The sequence below is a fragment of the Podarcis gaigeae genome (genome assembly GCF_964106915.1).
Source record: "Podarcis gaigeae genome assembly, chromosome: 9".
NCBI lineage: Eukaryota > Metazoa > Chordata > Lepidosauria > Squamata > Lacertidae > Podarcis > Podarcis gaigeae.
In genome coordinates this window covers 53668609-53691262 of record NC_139685.1, presented here as the reverse complement: position 1 = coordinate 53691262, position 22654 = coordinate 53668609, and the positions used below count along the sequence as shown (strand labels likewise).

Here is a 22654-nt window from a genome sequence, read left to right as displayed (position 1 = left end):
CCAGGATTATTATTTTTATATTTTCTGTTTCTGTTTCTTATATGCTTTCCTGATTGTGGGTTTTCTATTTGGAAATGGACGCGCGCATGTTTCTAAGATTTGTAATGTAAGAAGAAGTAGACTATTTGTTAGACCCTAATTTTGAGAGCACATCCTTCTTAGATAAAAGTTGTAGCAGCAACATGTACCATCATGTTGAGGTGCTTTGAAACTCCATTGCTCATACAAATGTTACAGACATTGGATAGACTTAGTATATATTCTCAGGCTGATTTAAGAATTATTTTTATAGATTTATGTGAAACATTGCATCTAAAAATTATTATTTTTAAGCAAATGCATTCTCCTAGAATATCCTCCACTGATTTTCCAGAAAGCATTTATGATGGGGTAAAAGCTTTTTAAATGTAGCCTTTTATATAGTATTTGTAACAAAACTTCAATAAACTTAATTTTACCTATTAATAAGGTAGCTCATCTTTCAGTTTTTTACTAAATAATTATTTTATAAATTATGTATTCATGGCTTGTACAGTAACATCATCAAGATATATTTTTGTGAATTGATGATTGCTCACAAAAGTCTTGGGCAAATAGGCGCTGATGCTTCTGCATATTTGATTCCAACAGCTGAACAGGGAGAGAGCTGCAGACACTGAAACCAAGTTATGTTTGTATTTATGTGCTTTGTTTATTTGAAACAAAGCTCAGTATTAGGCACCACTGGTTACTGCCAGCTGGGACCTCACACTATAGTCGCAGCTGTGCAGAATAGCTAGCTAGAAAAACCAAAGAGAACAAAGATCACACAGTACTGTAAATACAATACCATATCTGTCTGATATCTTGTATTTTTTATATAAATACTAAAATGGTTAAAGCAAAACTGCAGGGAGCACTTTAGTAGTGCTAATTCACACGCTTGAAACCCTCTCCTAAAGTGTATGACCTTCCATAAGAATATGAATTCATGTGATTTGACATAATGTTTTGTCCTTGCAACAGTTTCCTAAATGGAACCTGATTTTTTGGAAATGTAGCTGAAGTTTAGGTTTAAAATATAGCTAATACTCATTTCCAGATTAGAACCTGCTCTGAAGAAAGATCTGTGTATGCAGAATGGTACTAACTTAATAGCCCATGTTTCTGTTTCGTTAGTGAAATGTTATCAGTGTTAGGAGGCATGTCCACTAATCAACTTAACTCAGTTCCATTGCTGATAGGGATAAAATATAGTTTGATATGATTCTTACCTTAGAACAATATTCTGGATTTTAATTCAAATGACTTTGATGGAACTTTTGACCAGGGCAACATCCACATTTCCCTTCTTTCCCTTCTTTGTGGTACCCTTTCAAATCCAGTTCAGATTTATGAGACCAGTTCTGATGGGCATGGTTGAAACAAAAATGTCAGGTAGGTAATATAGATGTAAAAGTGCCAATAACTAGGCCTTTGGTTGGTCTGTTTGACATCCTATACCCTTTTAAAATGCGGCTCTTTTGGGGTGTGTGTGTGTTATTGGGTTGTTGTTTTTATTCTGATTATATATGTTGTGATCTTTTCTGTGAACTGCCCTGAGACCTCCGGGTATATAGGGTGTTATATAAACTCAATAAATTGGTAATAATAATGCTAATAATAATAAGGCATGAAAAGGAATATAAGTTGCCTTCATACTGCCCTGGGCTTTCTGAAGTGAAGACTAAAATAAAGATCAAAGGCCTGCAGCCAAAGATTTGACTGAGAAGACCATCAGTATATGAAATTGAGTCCCCATTAGGAGCAGTCCCTGGGCCCAGCCACCAACCTACAAAATTTCCCTCACAGGGAGGTGGGGTTTGGGATGGGTTGATTGGGTGGAGGAACTTGTAAGGCCACAGTTACAGATAGGTAGCCGTGTTGGTCTGCCATAGTCAAAACAAAAAAAATTCCTTCCAGTAGCACCTTAAAGACCAACTAAGTCAGTTCTTGGTATGAGCTTTCGTGTGCATGCACACTTCGTATCTGAAGAAGTGTGCATGCACACGAAAGCTCATACCAAGAACTGACTTAGTTGGTCTTTAAGGTCCTACTGGAAGGAATTTTTTTTTTTGTTTTGTAAGGCCACAGTTCACCTCCAGTCTTCACAGGAGCAAGTTGCCCACTTGAAGCTTTCCGTGGTGCTGTCCTGCATCATGAGTACATGCTATAGGCATTCAAAATATCTAGCCTTGTACTACTGTTAGAGAAAGATGAGCACGTGCCAGTCAGTTCTGCCTTCTAGCTGTCGTCATACATATGCCGTTGGTTACAAGGCTTCACTTACATAAATACAATACATTTTAGATGGACCTCACCTGTGATTTTACAATTGGAGTTTTTTATATAGTGCTTCTGCTGTGTAAGGTGCTTTGGAGAGTGCAGGAGGGCAGTTCCTGCCCTATAATTTGACACAGGAGAGTGGTAAGGAGTGGCAAGTTGGTGGAAAAGGAGAAGCAAATGTCATTTGAAGACATGTACAGGGAAATCAGAATGAGGAGAGGAGGATGTAAGGCTGTGGAGGACTTTCAGCATAAGAACAAGAAATTTGTGCTGGATTCAGGAGTGGGCAGGAAGCCAGTATAGAGATTAGAAAAGGGGCAGAACAGGGATCATGGCTAGTATCCATGAAAGAGGTGAATGGTTTTGTCAGTAAAGTGCTGGGGGGGAACGGAGAAGCCTCCAATAAGTCAACGGAAGATCATAAAAGCAAATATTGTAGAATTTAGTTCAAGAGCTGACTGTAATATGAACTGGAGTTTTCACCAAGGGAATAGAGAGGAAGGGCCAAATTTTTGCCATGCTGTAAACACAGAAGCATTGTGACTTCACAGCAAAATATAGGGGAGAAAAGAGACAGATAAAAGGTTTGTGTCTATACAGCAGGGTGACGGGATATATTGTCGACTAATAAGTACAGTGGTGCCTCGCAAGACGAAATTAATTCGTTCTGCAAGTTTCTTCGTCTTGCGGATTTTTCGTCTTGCGAAGCACGGATGCACCCTGGTATTAACGGTTTTAAGAAAATGGAAACAAACTCGCAAGGCGTTTTATCTTGCGAAGCAAGCCCATAGGGAAAATCGTCTTGCGAAGCAACCAAAAAACGGAAAACCCTTTCGTCTTGCGCATTTTTCGTCTTGCAAGGCCTTCGTCTTGCGAGGTACCACTGTAGAAAGTACAATGAGAGAAGGGCTTGGGTGGAAAAACCAGAAATTCAGAGTTGGCTATGCTAAGACATTAAAGCATTCAAGGAGAAATATCAGGTGGGGATACAGGAGTGGATGAAGGGGTAAAAGTATCAGGTAGAGAGATGTGAAACTGGATATTGTCATTGTAATGGGATGGGATTTGATAAGGTCTCACAGAGACAGTGTGTGAAGAGAGAAAGGCCAAGAATATATGGCTCTCCAGTGGAGAGAGGAAGCACTTCCACTGTGGAAATACTGAAGGAATAAGGTTGGAGTGGAATCAGCTTAGGATAAAGTCATGGCTAAAGAAATCAAGTGTATGGAAGGCAGCAGTGAATTGAAGATGGATGAGACAGAAGCATTCTGATGTGTAAGTGATTTTAATGAGGGTGATTTCAGTGACCTGCAGAGGGTGGAAGCCAGACTGGAGACAGTCAAGATCCAAGTAGTCTGAAGAAGAAGTTAATGCAACATACTCTAGTAATTGAAGTATAGGCCAAACAACAGTTTCTTGAGGAAAGGGGAGAGAGTACTGTTTTTGAATACTGCAGGAAACAAGCAAGAAGGGGTTGATAATATGACAAAGAGGAAGAATAGCAGTGCTGCCGGGGTGTGTGTGTGTATACAATTTGGAGTTGGTAGGAAAATAATAAAAGGTGCACATGGAAGGGTTAGATGAGGACACTAGTCAATTCAAGAGAGATGGGGATGTTGCAGGAGGTGTAGGAATATGAAAACCTCAAAGATTCCTATCCTTAAATTAGAAAATATGTTGACTTCACTAAGGGCTTGTGAAAATTCTAGGACCAAAAAACCCCCAATCTGCCTAAGATGAAGTGTCAGTCAGTAAGTGAAAAACGTTCTGTAACTTTCAGATATTTGGGTTCTTTTAGCATTCTTTTATTCTTGGTTACTGATTTACCTCAAAATGTCTTTCCTTGTGTGATGCGCTAATCTTTGCTACTGAATAAAGTAAATAAAGTTTACGTTCTGCAAGCATATAATTAATCACTTATTCTACTGGCATTACCCCAAAGTTTCAAGTATGTACAGTATTGTTGCATCAGATCTCCCATGAGTGATTTGGCTGACTTTGTGCTGGAATATGAGAGGCAAAGTTCACGTCTGGGGGTTTTCCAATTACATGTAAAAATGTGTGGGCCTTGTATTATTCTAGTGATTGTAATATTCTGGATTATATTTGTACTATTTTAAAAAACCTCTGCTCAGAGTGCTGGAAATTTAAAAGTCTTCAGGAACAATCTATGTTAATTTTGCATTACCTCCAAAGTTCAGGCTGTAGATGAAAAACTAAGAAAGAGTCGCTTGCCTAGTGCTTCCAATTAACTTAACGGCTAAGGCCTTCTGGGTCATAGCTCATGTATTTCACTGTCCTGCTACATCAATCCACAAAATGGCCAACACTGCAAGACTTAGAGGTTGCAATCATACATATGGCCAAGAGTAGCAGTCCCTGCTATGACTGCATCTCCCTTAAGACTTCTTCAGCCAGGCAGAGGGGTGCCAATTTGAATAAAATATTAGAGGGGCACACATAAGCCCTGCCCCATATAATAGATCACCATGATGCAGTGCACGCACACAATTTGAATGGCAATGCCCATAAACTTGGGTGGGGCACCTACCTCAAATATTTTAGTGGGGGCTGAAGACCCCTCCCATAGGAGTTGGCTCCTATGGCCAAGCATGTCTCTCTTGGCCCCCATCTTTGCAAACTGCCAACCTGCCTGCTTTCCCTGTAAAATTGTGCTGCTTCCTCTTTCAGCTGGGGAAAAGGTGAGGAGGAAAAGGGATTGATCCTGAATTGCTTGGTGATTGAGTCACCATTTGACCACAGCCACACAGCTGAGACATTCTTGGCTCAATTTACACTCTCCTTATGAAACAGGTCATTTAAAAAAAATTTTTTTTACAGTTACAGACAATAAACTGTGATTCAGCAGTTGAATCCATTCCTGAAAGTCACAGTGGTATTTGCATGTTAGAAATGACTTTCGGAACTGTAAGACTCATTTGATTATTAAAAGATAGATTAAGACGTATGGCTTTTGCATTAAGTGCTTTAGGCACAATCTATACATTACCCTGCATACCACGTTAGTGTATGAATCCTTGGTGCAACTGATCAGCCCCGGGAATATGCTCAGGTGTCCAGTGTGTATGCCAGTTTGGGGTTCTATCTCCACCTTAGTCATGAGATGCCTCAAGCTATGGGCAGCAATAGGAGAGCCTCAAAAAAAGTCTAGTTTGCTCATGGTTTTGATTGTGCAGGATCCTCCTGACTTATGGGATGAGGAGGAAGGACTTAACTAGTGACATGCTCAGGCTATTTGATTACTTCCTCCTTTTATCCCATCCTTGACTCCCTAAATATCGGATGCCCTGTAGGGGGTGATGGAAATCTATTTCCCTTTGAGTATCTAGTAATTCCATGGGCTGGGTTTCAATTCTGCACTTGTTGCACTTGTGCTTTCTGGATTGTACTCACAGTTTTTGTTTTTAATTAACGAAATAGTGAATCTTCAACAAAACTGCATTTATCATATGGATTTGTTTTGACACTGTTTGATGATAAGGGTGCATTTCCCTTAGTGGCATGGTGTTTGCTAGCCATGACAGCAAGCTCTTTATTTTCTCAGGATCTCCAAACATGGGTGGATGGTGCTAATGAAAAAGGCTTTGTCCTTGTTTCATTTGGAGCAGGAGTCAAATACTTGTCAGAAGATATAGCACATAAATTGGCCCATGCTCTGGCAAGACTTCCTCAACGAGTCATTTGGAGGTATGTATCCAAGCACAATAGCTTTGTCAATAGGTTTAAAACATTTATGGATATCCAGGACCAAGTCCAGGCTACATAAACACCATGCATTTAAAGCATATTGAAAGCACATTTCTCATTCAAAAAATTCTGGGAATCATAATTTGTTTAGGGTTATAGGATTTGTGGTTCTGTGAAGGGTAAATTGCACCTGCCTGCTTTTTTTGTGGGGTGGGGATGTGCTTTGAATGGATGGTGTTTATGCAGCCCAAGTCTTGTCTAGGAGAGTGCAACACAGGCAGCAAAAAATACAAAGGAGTGGCGCCGTCTATTCCAGGCGCATTCACCCACCTTTCTGTACTACCTGCCCACAGAACTTTTAAGTTGCAGTTCACAACAGGTGGGAAAGAAGTGTAGGCCAAGAAAATAACTCTTAAGGTCCAAATCAAGGGGGGTTGTCTAAAAGTATATTGCAAATATTACATAGTTGTTTAATTTTGGATTTTAACAGTCTTATTTATCATCAGTGTGTTACATTGCATGAGCTCCCTTGAACTGAAAACTGACCTGATGTATTTGGCTTTTAGCCTATTTGTGAAACTTTTAAAATCCATCACCAGTGTACCTCATTTGATGCACCTGATTTTTTGCCCTTGTCCTAACCCAGGGGCAGAGAACTCCACCCTCCCATGGGCCATGTTAAACAAGTGGCCTGCCCCAGTCCTGCCAATTTTTGTGGTGCTTGCAGTGAGCCACTTTGAAACCCTGACGATGATCTGATGCTTCAAAGCGCCATGCACAGCTATCTGCAAACCGCCAGTCAGTGGATCTTCAGGGCTTCCAAAGAGCCACAAGGTCTTTGTGGGCACCATCAACCAGCTGATTGGCAGTGCCTGCAACTCCCAGTTTTTGGTCCAGCCACAACTTTAGCTGCCGCACACTTCATAACATATATTTATTTTATTTATTTATTTCATAAGATTTATGTACCACTCAAAGCGGTTTACAAAAAAGATAAAACAGCAAAATTATCACTAGAAAATTTACAAAATTACAGAAAGTTAAAAACCACAATGGAAGAGAGTAAAACAAATTAAAACTCATACAAACTTTCTAAACATCTGCATAAAAGGTAAAGGGACCCCTGACCATTAGGTCCAGTCGTGACCGACTCTGCGGTTGCGACGCTCATCTCACTTTATTGGCCAAAGGAGCCGGCATACAGCTTCTGGGTCATGTGGCCAGCTTGACTAAGCCGCTTCTGGCAAACCAGAGCAGCGCACGGAAACGCTGTTTACCTTCCCGCCGGAGCAGTACCTATTTATCTACTTGCACTTTGACGTGCTTTCCAGCTGCTAGGTGGGCAGGAGCAGGGACCGAGCAACGGGAGCTCACCCCATTGCGGGGATTCGAACCGCCGACCTTCTGATCAGCAAGTCCTAGGCTCTGTGGTTTAACGCAAAGCGCCACCCGCGTCCCTAAACATCTGCATAGGCTTGTCTAAATAAGAATATCTTCAGGCACCAAAAAGAATACAGTGAAGGCACCTGCCTAATACCAGTAGGCAGGGAGTTCCAAAGTTTTGGTGCTGCCACACTAAATGATTGTCTTCTTACAGGTGCGGTGCAAGTATTATGTGGCAACTATAAAATGCCTGTTCCTCCAATTGAAGCAGTTGATTGGGTACATATGGGGAAAGGGGATCTCATGGGTAAACTGGTGTCAAGTTGTTAAGAGCATTGTATACTAATGGTAACACCTTGAACTCAGCCCTTGAAGTACATCAGCAAGCAGTGCAGAGCATAGGTGTTAACATGCTGAGAAGGCTGCAACATATATGATGCCAGGTATAGGACAGGTGTGTTTCACTTGGCCAAAACAGCCTCTTGGGTAGCCCTGGCAGGTGTATTTTGGCCCGAGGTCCAGAAATTACCTACCCTTGTCCTAACACATAAGCTATGTGTTTCTATTTTTAATGAATTGCATACTGGATTTTAAATCCTTTGATTTGCAAGTCACTTGCACAGTAGAAAAGGAGCTAGCAAATTGTTCTATAGATCTTCCTTAGAATGCATTTTGAAACTGGTTTCTTCTCTCTGTGTTAGGTATTCGGGGAAGAAACCTAGGAACTTGGGTAACAATACAAAACTCATAGAATGGTTACCACAGAATGACTTACTGGGTAAGTAGAATTGGAATTGATGTTTAGCTCTCTCTGCTCTTAAACACTAAAACCCCATTATGTCTTATTTGTATAATACATTGGATTTCTAGATTTCGTATTTATTATTAAAAACCAGGGTTCTGATAACTCAAATAGTATTTTGGAAAGATCTGTCCACTTTTTGTATTACTTTTGGTTGTGAATATGGTTTTATTTGTTTATTATTTATTATGTCAGTATACCACCTTTTCCTCCAGGGAGATCAAGGTGGTGTACGTGCTTCTCCACCTCCCCAGTTTATCCTAACAATAACAGCCTTGTGAGGTAGTGACTGCCCCAGGGTCGCCCAGTGGGTTTCATGACTTGAGTGTGGATTTGAACCCTGGTCTCCCAGGTCTTAGTCCAACACACTAACCACTACACCACATTGGCTCTTTTCTTTGCACTACCAAAGTTATACTAATGTGTTTAGTGGTACATCAGCTATATTATCGCTAATAATGTAGCATTTAAGAGAGATTGCCTCTCTTGGCAGCATACACACCTACTTAGCATCTGTTCTGACCACTATTTAAAAAGTGAAGCCATTGATGTTTTTATTGCCCACACTTTGAAGCATGAAGACAGAATTTAGATCTCATGTGTAGTTCGAAAAGTGGCTTGGCAAACAATAGCTTGTTTCTGTGTTCTTCAGCCATGGCAACAACACTGCCACATGCACATGTCACCTGCAATGAAAAAGCACTTTTCCAAGGGAGATGGGGAAGTCCTCTTATTCCCATTCTAAGTTTATGCAAATGCCTATTTATTAAGTACATAGATACAGTATTTTATGATAAATTAATGCTAACATGAAACGTTTTCTTCCCTACACCTTGCCTCTTGCTTTAGGTCACTCTAAGATTAAGGCCTTCCTGAGTCATGGTGGTCTGAACAGCATTTTTGAAACCATGTACCACGGTGTGCCTGTGGTGGGAATTCCTCTTTTCGGAGATCATTATGACACTATGACCCGAGTGCAGGCCAAAGGCATGGGAATATTACTAAACTGGAAGACTATTACGGAGGATGAATTATATAAAGCACTAGTGAAAGTTATTAATGATCCCAGGTAAGATTCCTTTGCTAAGCTTCCACTAACGTGGAAAAACAAGTCTATAAAGTAGTTATAGTAGCCATGTGCAACTGTCCACTGAGTTTTAATGGTTTATATTTTATAGATATTTATGATTGTGTTGTATAATATCAGATGTATTTTATTTTATTTTATTTTATAATGCCTTGGGCTTCTCTGAAGGAAGGGCAAAACAGAAATGTAACAATATAATAAATAGATTTCATAGATTCACCTCCAGAAAATTACATTCAGAGGTGATGAAGCAATTTATTGGGGGAATTGCATAGATGCAAAATGCTGAATTAGTTCTGTTTTTCCACTTCACAGCTACAGACAAAGGGCCCAGAAGCTGTCTGAAATTCATAAAGACCAACCAGGTCATCCTGTTGATCGAACAGTCTACTGGATTAATTACATCCTTCGTCATAATGGAGCACAGCATCTACGCGCTGCTGTTTTCACAGTCTCTTTATATCAGTATTTCTTATTGGATATTGCCGTTATTGTACTGCTTGGTACTGCCTTACTCTGCTACGTTTTGGTCAGGATAGCAAAATTTATCCGCAAGCAAAGCAAACATCTTTGGTCCACTGATGAACATACTACCATTAATGGACATTACCAAAATGGGATACCAAATGGCAAGTATAGAAGAAATGGCCACATTAAACATGAAAAAAAGGTGAAATGAGCCAACTACCCAATGTACATTAGCAGCGAATCAGTTCTATAATTGAATTTTATAGCTGTAACTTAGTCTAACACCTACTTAAAGCAAAACAATAAACAGTTCTAACGCTCCCCTACAGTATGTAATCTTATGCGATTAAATTTTGCAGAACTAAGGAAAATCTTTAGAAAACTGAAGCACAACCTAAAATGCAAAATGTATTTTATTCTTAATACTGATGCAAAAAGGTTATTCTGGCACTGAAGTTTTTTTAGAAGCCTTAATTCTCTGAAGTAATTCAATAAGTATATTTATGACTTCTCCATTTGTGAATCTACATGTGTGCGTCCCAGATAAGGAAAGGTTCACTCTTACTTGGCAACTATTCTTCCTTTTTTTCATATATTCACTCACATTTTTCCAGAGAGAACTTTGTTTTGATTCCTTGAAGTTTCACTATGTTATCTGGCAATGATGTTAAAGTCATCTTTCCTGGTGTTTGGTATATAGCAGTGAACAAACTGCAGAATCATAATGCAGCCATATAAATCATATTCTTAAACGGCGCTGAAGAATATGATAACAAAACACTAATTTTGATATACTTCTTAACTCTTCCTTTCTCTTCCATTTCTTTAGAGAAAAGGAAATTGCACAAGAGTACCGTAAGCTGTAATTTTATATTTATGTATATTTTATCTTCCTTCTTCACTTTCCACATATCCATTAATTTATGCCATTGTAAGGGTGTTGTTTTATTTTGATAATTACAAGGGCTGTGTGGATAGATTAGATAGATTTAGAAAAACAAATGAAGCAGAGGGGAAAGAAAATCTGCCCCAGGCTCTTTGGAAAAGGTCTTGCCATGTCCCTTGAGCAATGCAGAATCAAACCACCTTTGGGATTTGTTACAAAGTTGAATGTCTTTGCTTTTATATTATTGCAATTAAGTTCCCCACTCGCACCCCAGAGCCAGGTGGTTCTGAGGTTCACTGTCAATAGTTCTATCTGTGTTCCTTCTGCTGGTCTGGGCCACACAATCCATGTTACATAGTTGCCAACATCAATTCTCTGAATAAATTGGAGGCTATCCTTTTTGTCAGTTACTGCTGTCTTCGTAGAGGTTTGATATCATGCATGACATTGAACCTAGGAAACCTAGTTGGAATGTTTGTCTCTGCCCACGCCCATAGCTGCCCTTCTGCACAACACTTTCAATCACTGTAGCCGATACCAGACTTTTCTGGCTTTAAACAGAGAATGGGAACATAGGGCGTTGAGCAAATATCAGGACGGTCCTATTGACCCAGTGTTGGCAACTATGAGTTTATTAATTTCCATGTCATTCTGTTTACTTGGAATTTGCACTGCACATGTTGTGAGTGTCCGCTGTATTTATTTGCAGTTTGAAATCCCATGTCTTAATAGCAGGGGGCTGGGGGGCGGGAAGTCTCTACTGAGTGTTGTTCACTAACATGGGAAGAGTTCTGAACAAAACAGAATGCTAAAAATCATCTTCATACACAGTGACATGGAATTCCACTATCATCCCATCAGGAGCCTCTATCTTGTAGCAATAAAGTAGCATTGCAAATGTGCTTCTAATATTCAGTACAGGACAGTTGTACTGCCTTTCCAAATACTTGAAGAAAAAATGATATTATCAATAAGTCTGTTAGCTTTATCTTTTTACAATCCTATCAATATGTGGCGACTTAAAGGAACACAAAGAGGCAATGAGTGTTGGGAAAGTGACAGGACCTAGAGTGTATGAATGAGTTGGTTTTAATGTTTTTCTTATTGATGGTACACAAGCACTGACCGGATGATTAAGAATAATTTAATCTCCACTGTGATACAACTTAAGCAATAAACATGGATTTAATATAGAAACAAATGGTTGGAAGCACATCTTTATTCAAACACACTTGTCTGTTTATGTGTATACTTAACAGCTATACCCTTTGTGTGCATGGCTAATATCTGTTAGGTTTTATATTCTTGTGTGCGTATGTTCTGTATTTACACTCAGTCACACATTACCTAACACAATTGAAAAGAACAAATACTCCTATTTCTTCATGCCTTTGGTCCACTTCAGTTTAATAAAATGGGCTCACTTAAGCCTGCAACATTGTGTTCTAGTACAGTGCAGTTTTTCATCATACGGAAATTCTTGGACATTGCTCACTGTGTGAAAAATAAAGCAAGAAAAGAATCAGTGTGGTACTAATATTGAAGTTATTTAGATTGAGGAATAGCTAATTTCCAGAAAATCTTCCAGGTATCTCTATCTTGTACCTAGTGTGTATGCTCCCTAACATAACTTTTTATTCTAGATATGTTTGTAGACCAGACCATTCGAGATATGTTTGTAGAAGTAAATCCCTACTGGGAGTAATGGAAGCTAGGGTTGATTAGTGTAACTATTTAGGAAGAGCTAATTCGACAAAAACTACCTTGTGTTTATTAGATGTGTCTATGAGGAACACTGTTCATGTGAATTGGCTACCGTGAAGATCCCCAAAAGGCACATCATGATCTGTGTGAGAAAATTCACCCAGCTTGTCACGTGCACAGCAGCAACTTGTGCTTTTGGCAACCAGTTGTCACAACTGATTTGCAACAAATATTTTCACATAACCTCAAAGTGGTTGCTATTGAGTCCTGTTTGCCCCCAAAGTTTTGATGATCTTGTAGTCCTTAGTATTATACCTTTACAATAAATTGGTTGGGGGAGACTCTCATGAGACTGCTGTTCCCAAATGATTAATTTCTTAGTACAGTGGTCCCTCGGGTTAAGAACTTAATTCGTTCTGGAGGTCCATTCTTAACCTGAAACTGTTCTTAACCTGAGGTACCACTTTAGCTAATGGGGCCTCCTGCTGTCGCCGCGCCGCCATTGCACAATTTCTGTTCTCATCCTGAAGCAAAGTTCTTAACCCGAGATACTATTTCTGGGTTAGCGGAGTCTGTAACCTGAAGCGTATGTAACCAGAGGTACCACTGCATAGTTAAGAAAGTTAACTTGCCATGTAATTTTCCTGAGTTTGTTTATTATCTATTATTTTATTTCATAAAAATTATACACCACCTGATTGTTAAAAACTTCAGAGTAGTTTACAAAGGGAATAAAACAATGAAAGCTGGATGTTGGCATTTCACCCAGCTGTTTCTTTTTCTCCTCATTTCCCTTCAGGGAAATATGATCCTTCAGAAACCTCAATGGGAGCAGTTCAGGAACAGCAAATTCATTTGAGCCATTGTCTTTCATATGATTTTTATAAATCAAGATTGCATCTTGTCAGCATTGTTGGGTGATAGTGTAAAATTAGCGTTGCTCAGTTTGAATAGTGAAGATGGAGTTAATTTTTCTGCTTTCAGTGAATTAAAACCCGTGTTACCTGAGTACTCGGAGAGGTGCTTAAAATAACTGAATAAACAGAAATTATGACACGCATTTAACTAAGCTGTTTTTGTATTGGCTCCAGAAGAACACACAACATTTTAAAACACGCACAAACAAATAGTTTAAAACACACAATTCCACATTGACATTGCTGTTTAGCTCAAATGTATCAAATTGTGTCTTTCAAGTTAAAGTTCATTTAGAACTGCGTGTTCTGAGAACGAAGTAATGTGTTCAAAGCAAGTGATTAATTATGTACTTAATGTGAATTTTCATGCCTTGTTTTAAAAGTCAGATTGATGTAGGAATGGGGTGAAACAGAATTCTGAGGCCTGTGAAAGCAAAACAAAGCAAAAATAGACTGATCTTTCTATATCCCCACCCTGAAGAATAGATTTTTTTGGTCAACTTCATGACAGAAGGCTAAACTTTATATGAATGTCAATTGGTAAGTATAGTGTGTGGGCGGGGAGTGTATTTATGCTTTACACATGCACATTAGTACTTTTTGGTAATGCTACTCACTGGTACAGAGTTCCATCACTTTGGGGGGGAGGGGGTTGTGCCTATGGCGCTTATATGAAGATGTGAGTACCAGCACCTCATTTGTTAAAACAGAAAATGCACAGAATGTGTGTATGTAAATTTTTGGTCCCCACAGGGTGTGAAGAGACGAGTTGGTCCATTTATTCAAAAATAAAATACATGCAGCTTCAAGTGATATGTTTAGCATCATATGTAGCTTGATCTGCCAATGTGTTCATTTAAAATAGCTGAAGGGAACTCCAGTATTTGGACATATTGGCATAGTGATGCCATTGTATTGATACATTTGTGGTTTGAAGCCCCCCCCCCCATTTCAAGGTAAGCAACTTTTAGCACTGGAAGGATTATATAACAAGACAACGTGTCCTCAGTTTTCACATGATAAATGGTGTTTCTATATGGTAAGATGGAAAGCTATGTTTGGAAAATTACTGACAAGTGGATTTTTAGGATGTGGGTACAGGTTTTTAAAGCTGATATAGTTATGCTTTGAAGACATATTTAGCACATGTACATTGAGGAGGAGACTCCCAAGGCTTCAGAAATGGTGGAACCCATGGGCTTTTCTATTCAAGGCTTGGTTTGCACACATTTTATGAGGTATAAAAAACCTAGAATAAAACGCTGATACAGTCTGGGGGCTAAGTGAGTTGAAAGAAGACAGAACCGCTTGACTCAAGACTGTTTTTCCTCTCATGTTCCCGGCCACTTTCACAAGGAGAAATCTACTTTTTGTTTTCTGTACACCAAAATAGAACTATGTCTATTTCGACAAGTATTGGTGAGGTGGCTGGGCTTGCATTTTGCCAGTGAGTTGGGGTTTGATGGTCCCAGATCATTATTGATATATAGCCTACTATATTTTGTCTAAATGGCAGTTATTGCTGAAAAAACTACCTTGCAACGATACACACTACCAAACGGGAGCAGCACAGATATTCCTGTATCGGCAAGTTCAGGAAACGCAGTAACGGAGTAATTTTGGGGAAATCCCACTTCCAAATATGTATCTTGGATACCTATAAAACCCATGATCCTGTTGTACAGACTTTGTGACTCACAGATTGGGAAACATTGATCTGCAGAACAGAAGAATAATGAAACACATGCAATCCCTTTCATTGTCTTACATTAAGTATTTGATTTGTCCATAAGAGGAGGGAACAAAAGCACTATGAATGACGTTACTTCAGTATCTGATGAGGAAAAAGTGGACTTATTCTCTCTTTTTTTTATATACATTTTTTTATTGCTTTTTTAAAGATACAGAAATACAGAAAAAAGAATAAAGAGTGGTTATATGAAAGAGAGATATAAATAACAAATTTCCATATTCTTTTTCCATCTAACCTATAGGACTTCCTCACATCCTCCGAACCCTGCGTTCTCTGTCTTATAAGGCATCAGCAATTTGTTAACTTATTTCAAAACTTATTGTAACTTCCATTTTATCATGTTCCCTATTTTCAATTTTACTGTCACTCAATTCTTATATGTTTTATATTAAACACAATAAAGTTATTTCATTATTTTACCTCTGAATTCTTGTGTCTTAATTTTCATTCCAATAACTTACATTTGCTGAAGCTAGAATTTCCTGAAAGGTGCATTTTTTTTTTAACATTCATACAACTTATAGTGTTTTTTCAAATAGTCCTTAAACTTTTCCCAATCCTCCTCGGTTGTTTCTTCTCCCGCGTCTCGGATTCTGCCAGTCATTTCAGCCAGTTCCATATAGTCCATCAACTGCGATTGCCATTCCTCCAGCGTGGGTAAATCTTGTATCTTCCAGTATTTTGCAATCAGGATCCTTGCTGCTGTGGTAGCATACATAAAAAAGGTTCTATCCTTCTTAAGCACTCTCTGGTCCACCATGCCCAGAAGGAAGGCCTCTGGTTTTTTAGGTAAGGTAAATCTCAATACCTTTTTTAGTTCATTATGGATCACTTCCCAGAAGGCCTTCACTTTCGGGCAGGTCCACCAGAGATGGAAGAATGTCCCTTCCGCCTCTCCACATTTCCAACATTTGTTGTCAGACAGATGATATATCTTGGCTAACTTGACTGGGGTCATGTACCACCGGTATACCATTTTCATAATATTTTCCTTCAAGGCAGTACATGCCGTGAATTTCAAACCGGTGTTCCATAACCTTTCCCAGTCTGCAAACATAATGTTATGCCCCACATCCTGAGCCCATTTTATCATAGCGGATTTGACTGTCTCATCCTGTGTATTCCACTTAAGCAGCAAGTTATACATTCTCGAAAGTAGTTTACTTTTTGGCTCTAACAATTCAGTCTCTAGTTTCGATTTTTCCACCTGGAATCCAACTTTTTTATCTATTTTAAATACCTCTTGAATTTGCGCATAGTGCAACCAATCTCGTACCTTAGTTTTCAATTTCTCCAAACTTAGCAACCTCCAATTGTCTCCAGTTTTTTCAATTATTTCCCAGTATTTAGGCCAATGGGCCTCCATATTGGGTCTCTTACGAGCCTTGGCCTCCACCGGTGAGAGCCACCTCGGAGTTTTACTCTCCAATAAGTCTTTGTATTTTATCCAGACCCTCCAAATTGCTCTTCTGACAATATGGTTTTTAAACAATTTGTGCACTTTAACCTTGTCATACCACAAATATGCATGCCACCCAAACGCATTGTCAAACCCTTCCAGATCCAGGACATCAGTGTTCTCCAATAAAATCCAATCTTTCAACCAGCAGAAGGCTGCAGATTCATAATATAGCCTCAAGTCTGGCAGGGCAAATCCCCCTCTTTCTTTCGCATCAGTTAATATTTTAAACTTTATTCGGGGCTTTTTGCCCTGCCAAACAAACTTAGAAATATCCTTCTGCCACTTTCCAAAACATTCCACCTTGTCCACGATCTGTAGGGCCTGAAACAAAAATAACATTTTCGGCAATACATTCATCTTTACAGCAGCTATTCGGCCTAACAAGGAAAGTTTCAGTCTTGACCATATATCCAAGTCTCTTTTGATTTCTGACCAGCATTTCTCATAATTATCTTTAAACAAATTCAAATTTTTGGAGGTCAAGTACACCCCTAGGTATTTTACTTTTTTAACCACATTCAGCTCCGTTTCTTTAGAGAACTCATCTGTTTCTGTAACTGTCAAATTTTTTGCTAAAACCTTGGTTTTTTGCTTATTTAACTTAAACCCCGCCACCCGACCAAAATCAGAAATTAATTCTAACACTCTTTTAGTGCTGGAGACTGGTTCCTGAAGTGTTAATACCAAGTCATCTGCAAATGCTTTCAATTTATATTGTTTCACTCCGACCTCAATTCCCTGGACCAACCGGTCCTTTCTAATCATATTTAGCAACACCTCCAGGACTGAAATAAACAATAGGGGGGATAGAGGGCACCCCTGGCGTGTCCCTTTTTCAATTTTAAACTCCTCTGTCACCACATTGTTTACTATCAGTTTAGCTTTTTGTTCTGTATAGATTGCTTCTATACCATTTTCGAACCCCCGCCCCACTCCCATCCCTTCCAAATTTTTCTTCATAAACATCCAAGAAATATTATCAAAGGCCTTCTCTGCATCAACAAAAATCAAAACCGCTCTGGTATTCAGATTTGTTTGTAGAAGTTCCAAAATGTCAATAATGTTTCTTGTGTTGTCAAACAAATGCCTACCAGGGAGAAAGCCAGCCTGGTCTTTGTGAATCACTTCATTTAGTACTTTTTTAAGTCTATTTGCCAAAATATCTGCAAAAAGTTTATAATCCACATTTAGGAGTGAGATGGGGCGGTAGTTCTTAAGTTGGGTCTTTTCAGTCTCTGATTTAGGTACCAATGTGATGAAAGCTTCTTTCCACGTTTCCGGTGCCCTCCCTCCCTCCATTATCTGGTTGCAAACCTCCATCAAAGGTTGTATCAAATAGTCCTTTAAAACTTTATAATATTTGGAGGTTAAGCCGTCCGGGCCTGGGGACTTGCCAAGTTGAAGATTTTGAATGGCACTTTCAATTTCTTGCTGTGTAATATTACAGTTCAGGTTTGTTCTCATTTCCAGGGGTATTTTTTGTAATCCATTAGTTTTTAAAAATTGATCCACCTCTGAGGCTTTTTGCGGCCCTTGTGTATAAAGTTCTTTGAAGTACCTCTGGAAGCACTTTCTGATTTCCTCGGGTTTCTGAACCATTCTCCCTTCAATCTCTAGATTTGTAACCGTATTAAGCTTTTGTCTCTTTTTCAACTGCCAAGCTAGCAGTTTCCCACACTTATTCGCCGATTCGAAGGATCTTTGTTTCATTTGTTTAATTTTCCATTCCACCTCTTGGTTTATCAGTTTTGAATATTGCGCCTGGAAGAATTTCACTTCTCTTAACACGTCCTTCGACTTAGGCCTATTCTCCCTATTATTCATCCCCTATTATTCTCTACATGTTTCCATCATGGGTACTTAACATGAGTTAGAGTTAGCAGTACAGAATTCTGCATGCACTTTTGGGAAGTAAAGAACCCAAATACCCAATTCCTGATTTCATAAATTATAAGGTACAGTGGTACCTCGGGTTAAGTACTTAATTCGTTCCAGAGGTCTGTTCTTAACCTGAAACTGTTCTTAACCTGAAGCACCACTTTAGCTAATGGGGCCTCCTGCTGCTGCCGTGCCTCCGGAGCACGATTTCTGTTCTCATCCTGAAGCAAAGTTTGTAACCTGAAGCACTATTTCTGGGTTAGTGGAGTCTGTAACCTGAAGCGTATGTAACCTGAAGCATATGTAACCTGAGGTACCACTGTACAATTGTGAGGTCCATGCCCTGAGAGGACTTCATACACTTAAGTTAGGGCTGAGGAGCCTTAGGCTCAGGTACCAAGTCTTGCCCTCCAAGGCTATCTGCCTAGGCCTTGGGGTCCTCCTCAGCCATGCACCCTACTGATGTTGTTTTGGATATTTTCTTAGAGTTTTTGACTGGCTGGAATGTGTACTTGAATTTTGATAATGTCTGTAGCTTGTCTGGATGGGGAGATAGAGAGGGGTGTGTGCCTGCATGTGTGAAAACTAGCCTTTTGTACAAAGATACCATTTACATTTTACATTAACTGTTCCACCTAGTTTTGCCTCTGGCTCTGCCCATATCTGGCAAATGGCTGAAAAAGGTTCACCGCCCTGCGTTTAGTGGTTGTATAGAAGAACCTCACCAGCTGTGACTTTTGTCATCCTAGTCTTGTATTGATAGAACAAGCTGAAGGGGACATCCTGTGCTGCCTGTCCACTTTCACACGGAGAAATCTATTTGCTGTTTTCTCTGCTTCAGCCCCCCCAGAAGCTGCTATGGAAGGTTCCTCCCACCTTCCAGCTCATATTCTGGCAAGTATAGAAGTTTATGGGAGGAATGTGAAGGAGAAGCCCTGTTTTATTAGTAGACACCACCTTATGCTATGTTGGAACTCACCCTGAATCTGATTGAATTTTCCTATATTCTTCTATACCCCAAGTTTCTACAGTGTCCCATCATTCATCTTTATTTCTTTATTTCTTTTCATTAGTTCTTTATTGTAATTAAGTGTTTCGTGGCTTTGATACATTTATTTATCTTTGGTACCGTAGGCCTGATGCAGTCAAAATTGAGCAGTCTTCACTGAAATAAAAATGAAAGGACTTGAAAGTGCCAAATACTGGATGGATCACAACCATTTTGAGATACCCTTATTTAAAAACACATTAGCTAGCTTAGAATCTCCCAAGGTTATTTCTTAATTCCTCAGGGGTAGGCTTAACCCTGGTCCTCACATTCCTTCAGTATCATGCTCTCTCTGCTGTGTTATCTCCTAGGGCTTTAAAAAATTCAGCATTTGTCAAGTATCACTTGTCTATTGTAGAAAAAGATTTGGAGACCTACTTCTGTCCGACAAGGAGTAAGACATAATTCAATGTATTATAATATTCAAAACCATCAGATATATTTTCAAACTATAATGTGATTTTAAAACAATCCTTCAGATAGGTCTAGGGTTTTTTTGTGCTAGTACCTGTGAAGTTTATTTGGGTGCTGGTGAGAGAACTAAAGGGGATTTGTTTCTCTCCTTGTGGTTTTTGTGGGTAACAATTTTATGATGAAGATGGGATAAGTTGTACTGGTGCCCTTGCGCAAGTAGACTACAATGTTTCAGAGGGATGGGGGCAGGTTCTAGGGAGTAAGGTGTGTAGGGGGACAATTACAAGCATGTGTTCTCCACAATTGGCACCAAAGATCACAGAGATGATAAGTAGTTGTTTGAACTGGAGTGGATGAATGGGCATATAGCACAGAGGCAGAAGGATACGAATGTCTGGAATTTTCTGAGCAGGCACCATGAGTAGAACTAGCAAAGAACTCAGAACAGACAAGAACAAGACAGTAAGTTACATCGACATCATTCCCCTAAAGCACTGTTTTTGGAGAGCCCTGTTAAAATAATCTCTGGTTGAAAGCTAGACCTGCTGTCACAAAACAGCTTCTCCTTTCCCACCCTGCGTTTTAGTATACATGCAGGTCTCACTATCCTAATGCAATGCATTCTCAGGCAAGTGTTCACACAGTGAGTTAATGATTTCCCTTGATGCCTATGGGAAAATTTATAATGTGTTCCCGACCATGGAATTTTGACACCAAAATGATGGAAAAACCCTGGAAAAATCTCCAAAACATTGCAAAAGGAATAGGAGGAAGGAAAACATGCTCTTATTTGTCTGATCTCGCTTGCTGTCTTCCACCATGGTTTCTGGTGAAATGGCTGCCCCAGACCAACAAAATACAAAAACTAAGGCTTGTTTAAGACTACTGATTTGTTCACAGTACTACACACAGTTCCGGCTGTTTGAATATTTGAATCTGCTGTGTGCATAGTGAGGTTGGGTACGAATTCCTCATGTTTGGCTAAGTGAATTTTCATACAACAAGCATTTGGATAGTGGGAGCTGCATGTTCAGCAGTCAGGGGAAATGTTTCAAGGGTACACTGCAATGTTGTTTTTAAACATACAGATCTCTGAATGGTTTTAGGCATCTTCGGCTCAGGCACTTTGGAGAGATCCTGATTTAGATGAGAAGAGCCTTGAATCTGTCTGAAGCTGCCCTGCTACAGTTCTTCAGTTGGGATTCATCCATATCTTTTACCTCCAGCAGTTCCATAAATTACGGTATATCCACTAAATGCTAAGATAAAAAGACATGGATTCAATTTAGCAACTGGCTTTGGGTTATGTTTTGTAAAGAAAAGCAATTAATGAGTGCAATAAATAATACAGGTGTACCTTGGAAGTTGGGACCGAATCTGTTCTGGAAGTCTGTTTGACTTCCAAAATTTTCGCAAATCAAAGCTCGGCTTCTGCAGCCAATCAGAAGCCATGGAAGCACTGTTGAACGTTCAGGTTCCAAAAAAAATTCTCAAACTGGAACACTCACTTCCAGGTTTGCAGCATTTGGGAGCCAAAATATCCTGAGTACCAGGAGGTTCAGGATCCAATTTATGATTCTAATAACTTATCCTGGGTCTCATACTCATTAAATGGTTGCTTAATGTACTTTCTCAGTTTCCTGAAAGATGCAGGATACAGGTGTGAATGAATCAGGGTGAATGAAAAGGGCAGAGCACTCAGTGATGCCATTCCTAGGCTCCAGCACCCCGCCCATTCTGGCAGTAAGGTAAATGGCGTTTCCATGTGCTGCTCTGGTTCGCCAGAAGCGGCTTAGTCATACTGGCCACATGATCTGGAAGCTGTTTGCGGACAAACGCTGGCTCCCTTGGCCTATAGAGCAAGATGAGTGCGCAACCCCAGAGTCGACCGTGACTGGACCTAACGGTCAGGGGTCCCTTTACCTTTACCTTTACATAACTAAACGTGTCAGGATTGGATTGCAAACATGTTCCTTCTTGGGGAGTGCAACCCCATCCAGGGCTGGCAATTGTCCAATTACTCACAGCGTCTCTGGATTAAGATGTTATCTATAAGTAGAGCTGAGCATCACTGGCATAATGTGGACACCTTGTTCCCAAACTCTGAATAACTGCTCCCAGCTGTTTCATATTAAATACCATTGAAGATAAGAGAGTGCCCTGCAGGCTCTTAATATCTCTTCAACGCCTCTATTGCATCTGCAGAAAATAGTAGCAGGAGACTCAATTTATGATTCTCATAGCTTATCCTGGGTCTCATACTCATTAAATGGTTGCTTAATGTACTTTCTCAGTTTCCTGAAAGATGCAGGATACAGGTGTGAATGAATCAGGGTGAGTGAAAAGGGTAGAGCACTCCTATGCTCCAGCACCCCGCCCAATCTATGGGAACTTATTAAAAAGTTATTTGTGCTCCCACTTTGGTTTTGTCCAAGAGAGTTTTGACTTCAGTTTGCAAACATAATATATTTAAAATGACCTAATTTATACAGGGATGCGGGTGATGCTGTGGTCTAAACCACTGAGCCTCTTGGGCTTGCTGACCAGAAGGTCGGCGGTTCAAATCCCCACGACGGGCTGAACTCCCGTTGCTCTGTCCCAGCTCCTGCCAACCTAACACTTTGAAAGCACACCAAAAAAAAGTGTAAGTAGAGAAATAGGTACCACTCTGGTGGGAAGGTAAACGGCGTTTCCGTGCGCTGCTCTGGTTTTGGTTTTTCATTGCGCCAGAAGCAGCTTAGTCATGCTGGTCACATGACCCGGAAAAACTGTCTGCGGACAAACGCCGACTCCCTCGGCCTGTAAAGTGAGATGAGCGCTGCAACCCCAGAGTCGTCTGC

General features: G+C 39.8%; 1 protein-coding gene across 5 annotated transcripts in view; it reads left to right on the top strand.

Moving 5' to 3' along the window:
- UGT8 (UDP glycosyltransferase 8) overlaps positions 1-11839 on the top strand; it is a 41712-nt gene extending 29873 nt beyond the window's left edge. For all 5 annotated transcript variants that reach the window (XM_083756607.1, XM_083756610.1, XM_083756609.1 and 2 more), the window contains exons 3-6: positions 5870-6012; positions 8097-8173; positions 9047-9266; positions 9600-11839. In XM_083756607.1, the coding sequence (XP_083612733.1) occupies positions 5870-6012; positions 8097-8173; positions 9047-9266; positions 9600-9963 (804 nt within the window). In that variant the 3' untranslated portion in view covers positions 9964-11839. The remainder of the gene's footprint in view (positions 1-5869; positions 6013-8096; positions 8174-9046; positions 9267-9599) is intronic.
- Positions 11840-22654: the final 10815 nt, after the last annotated feature.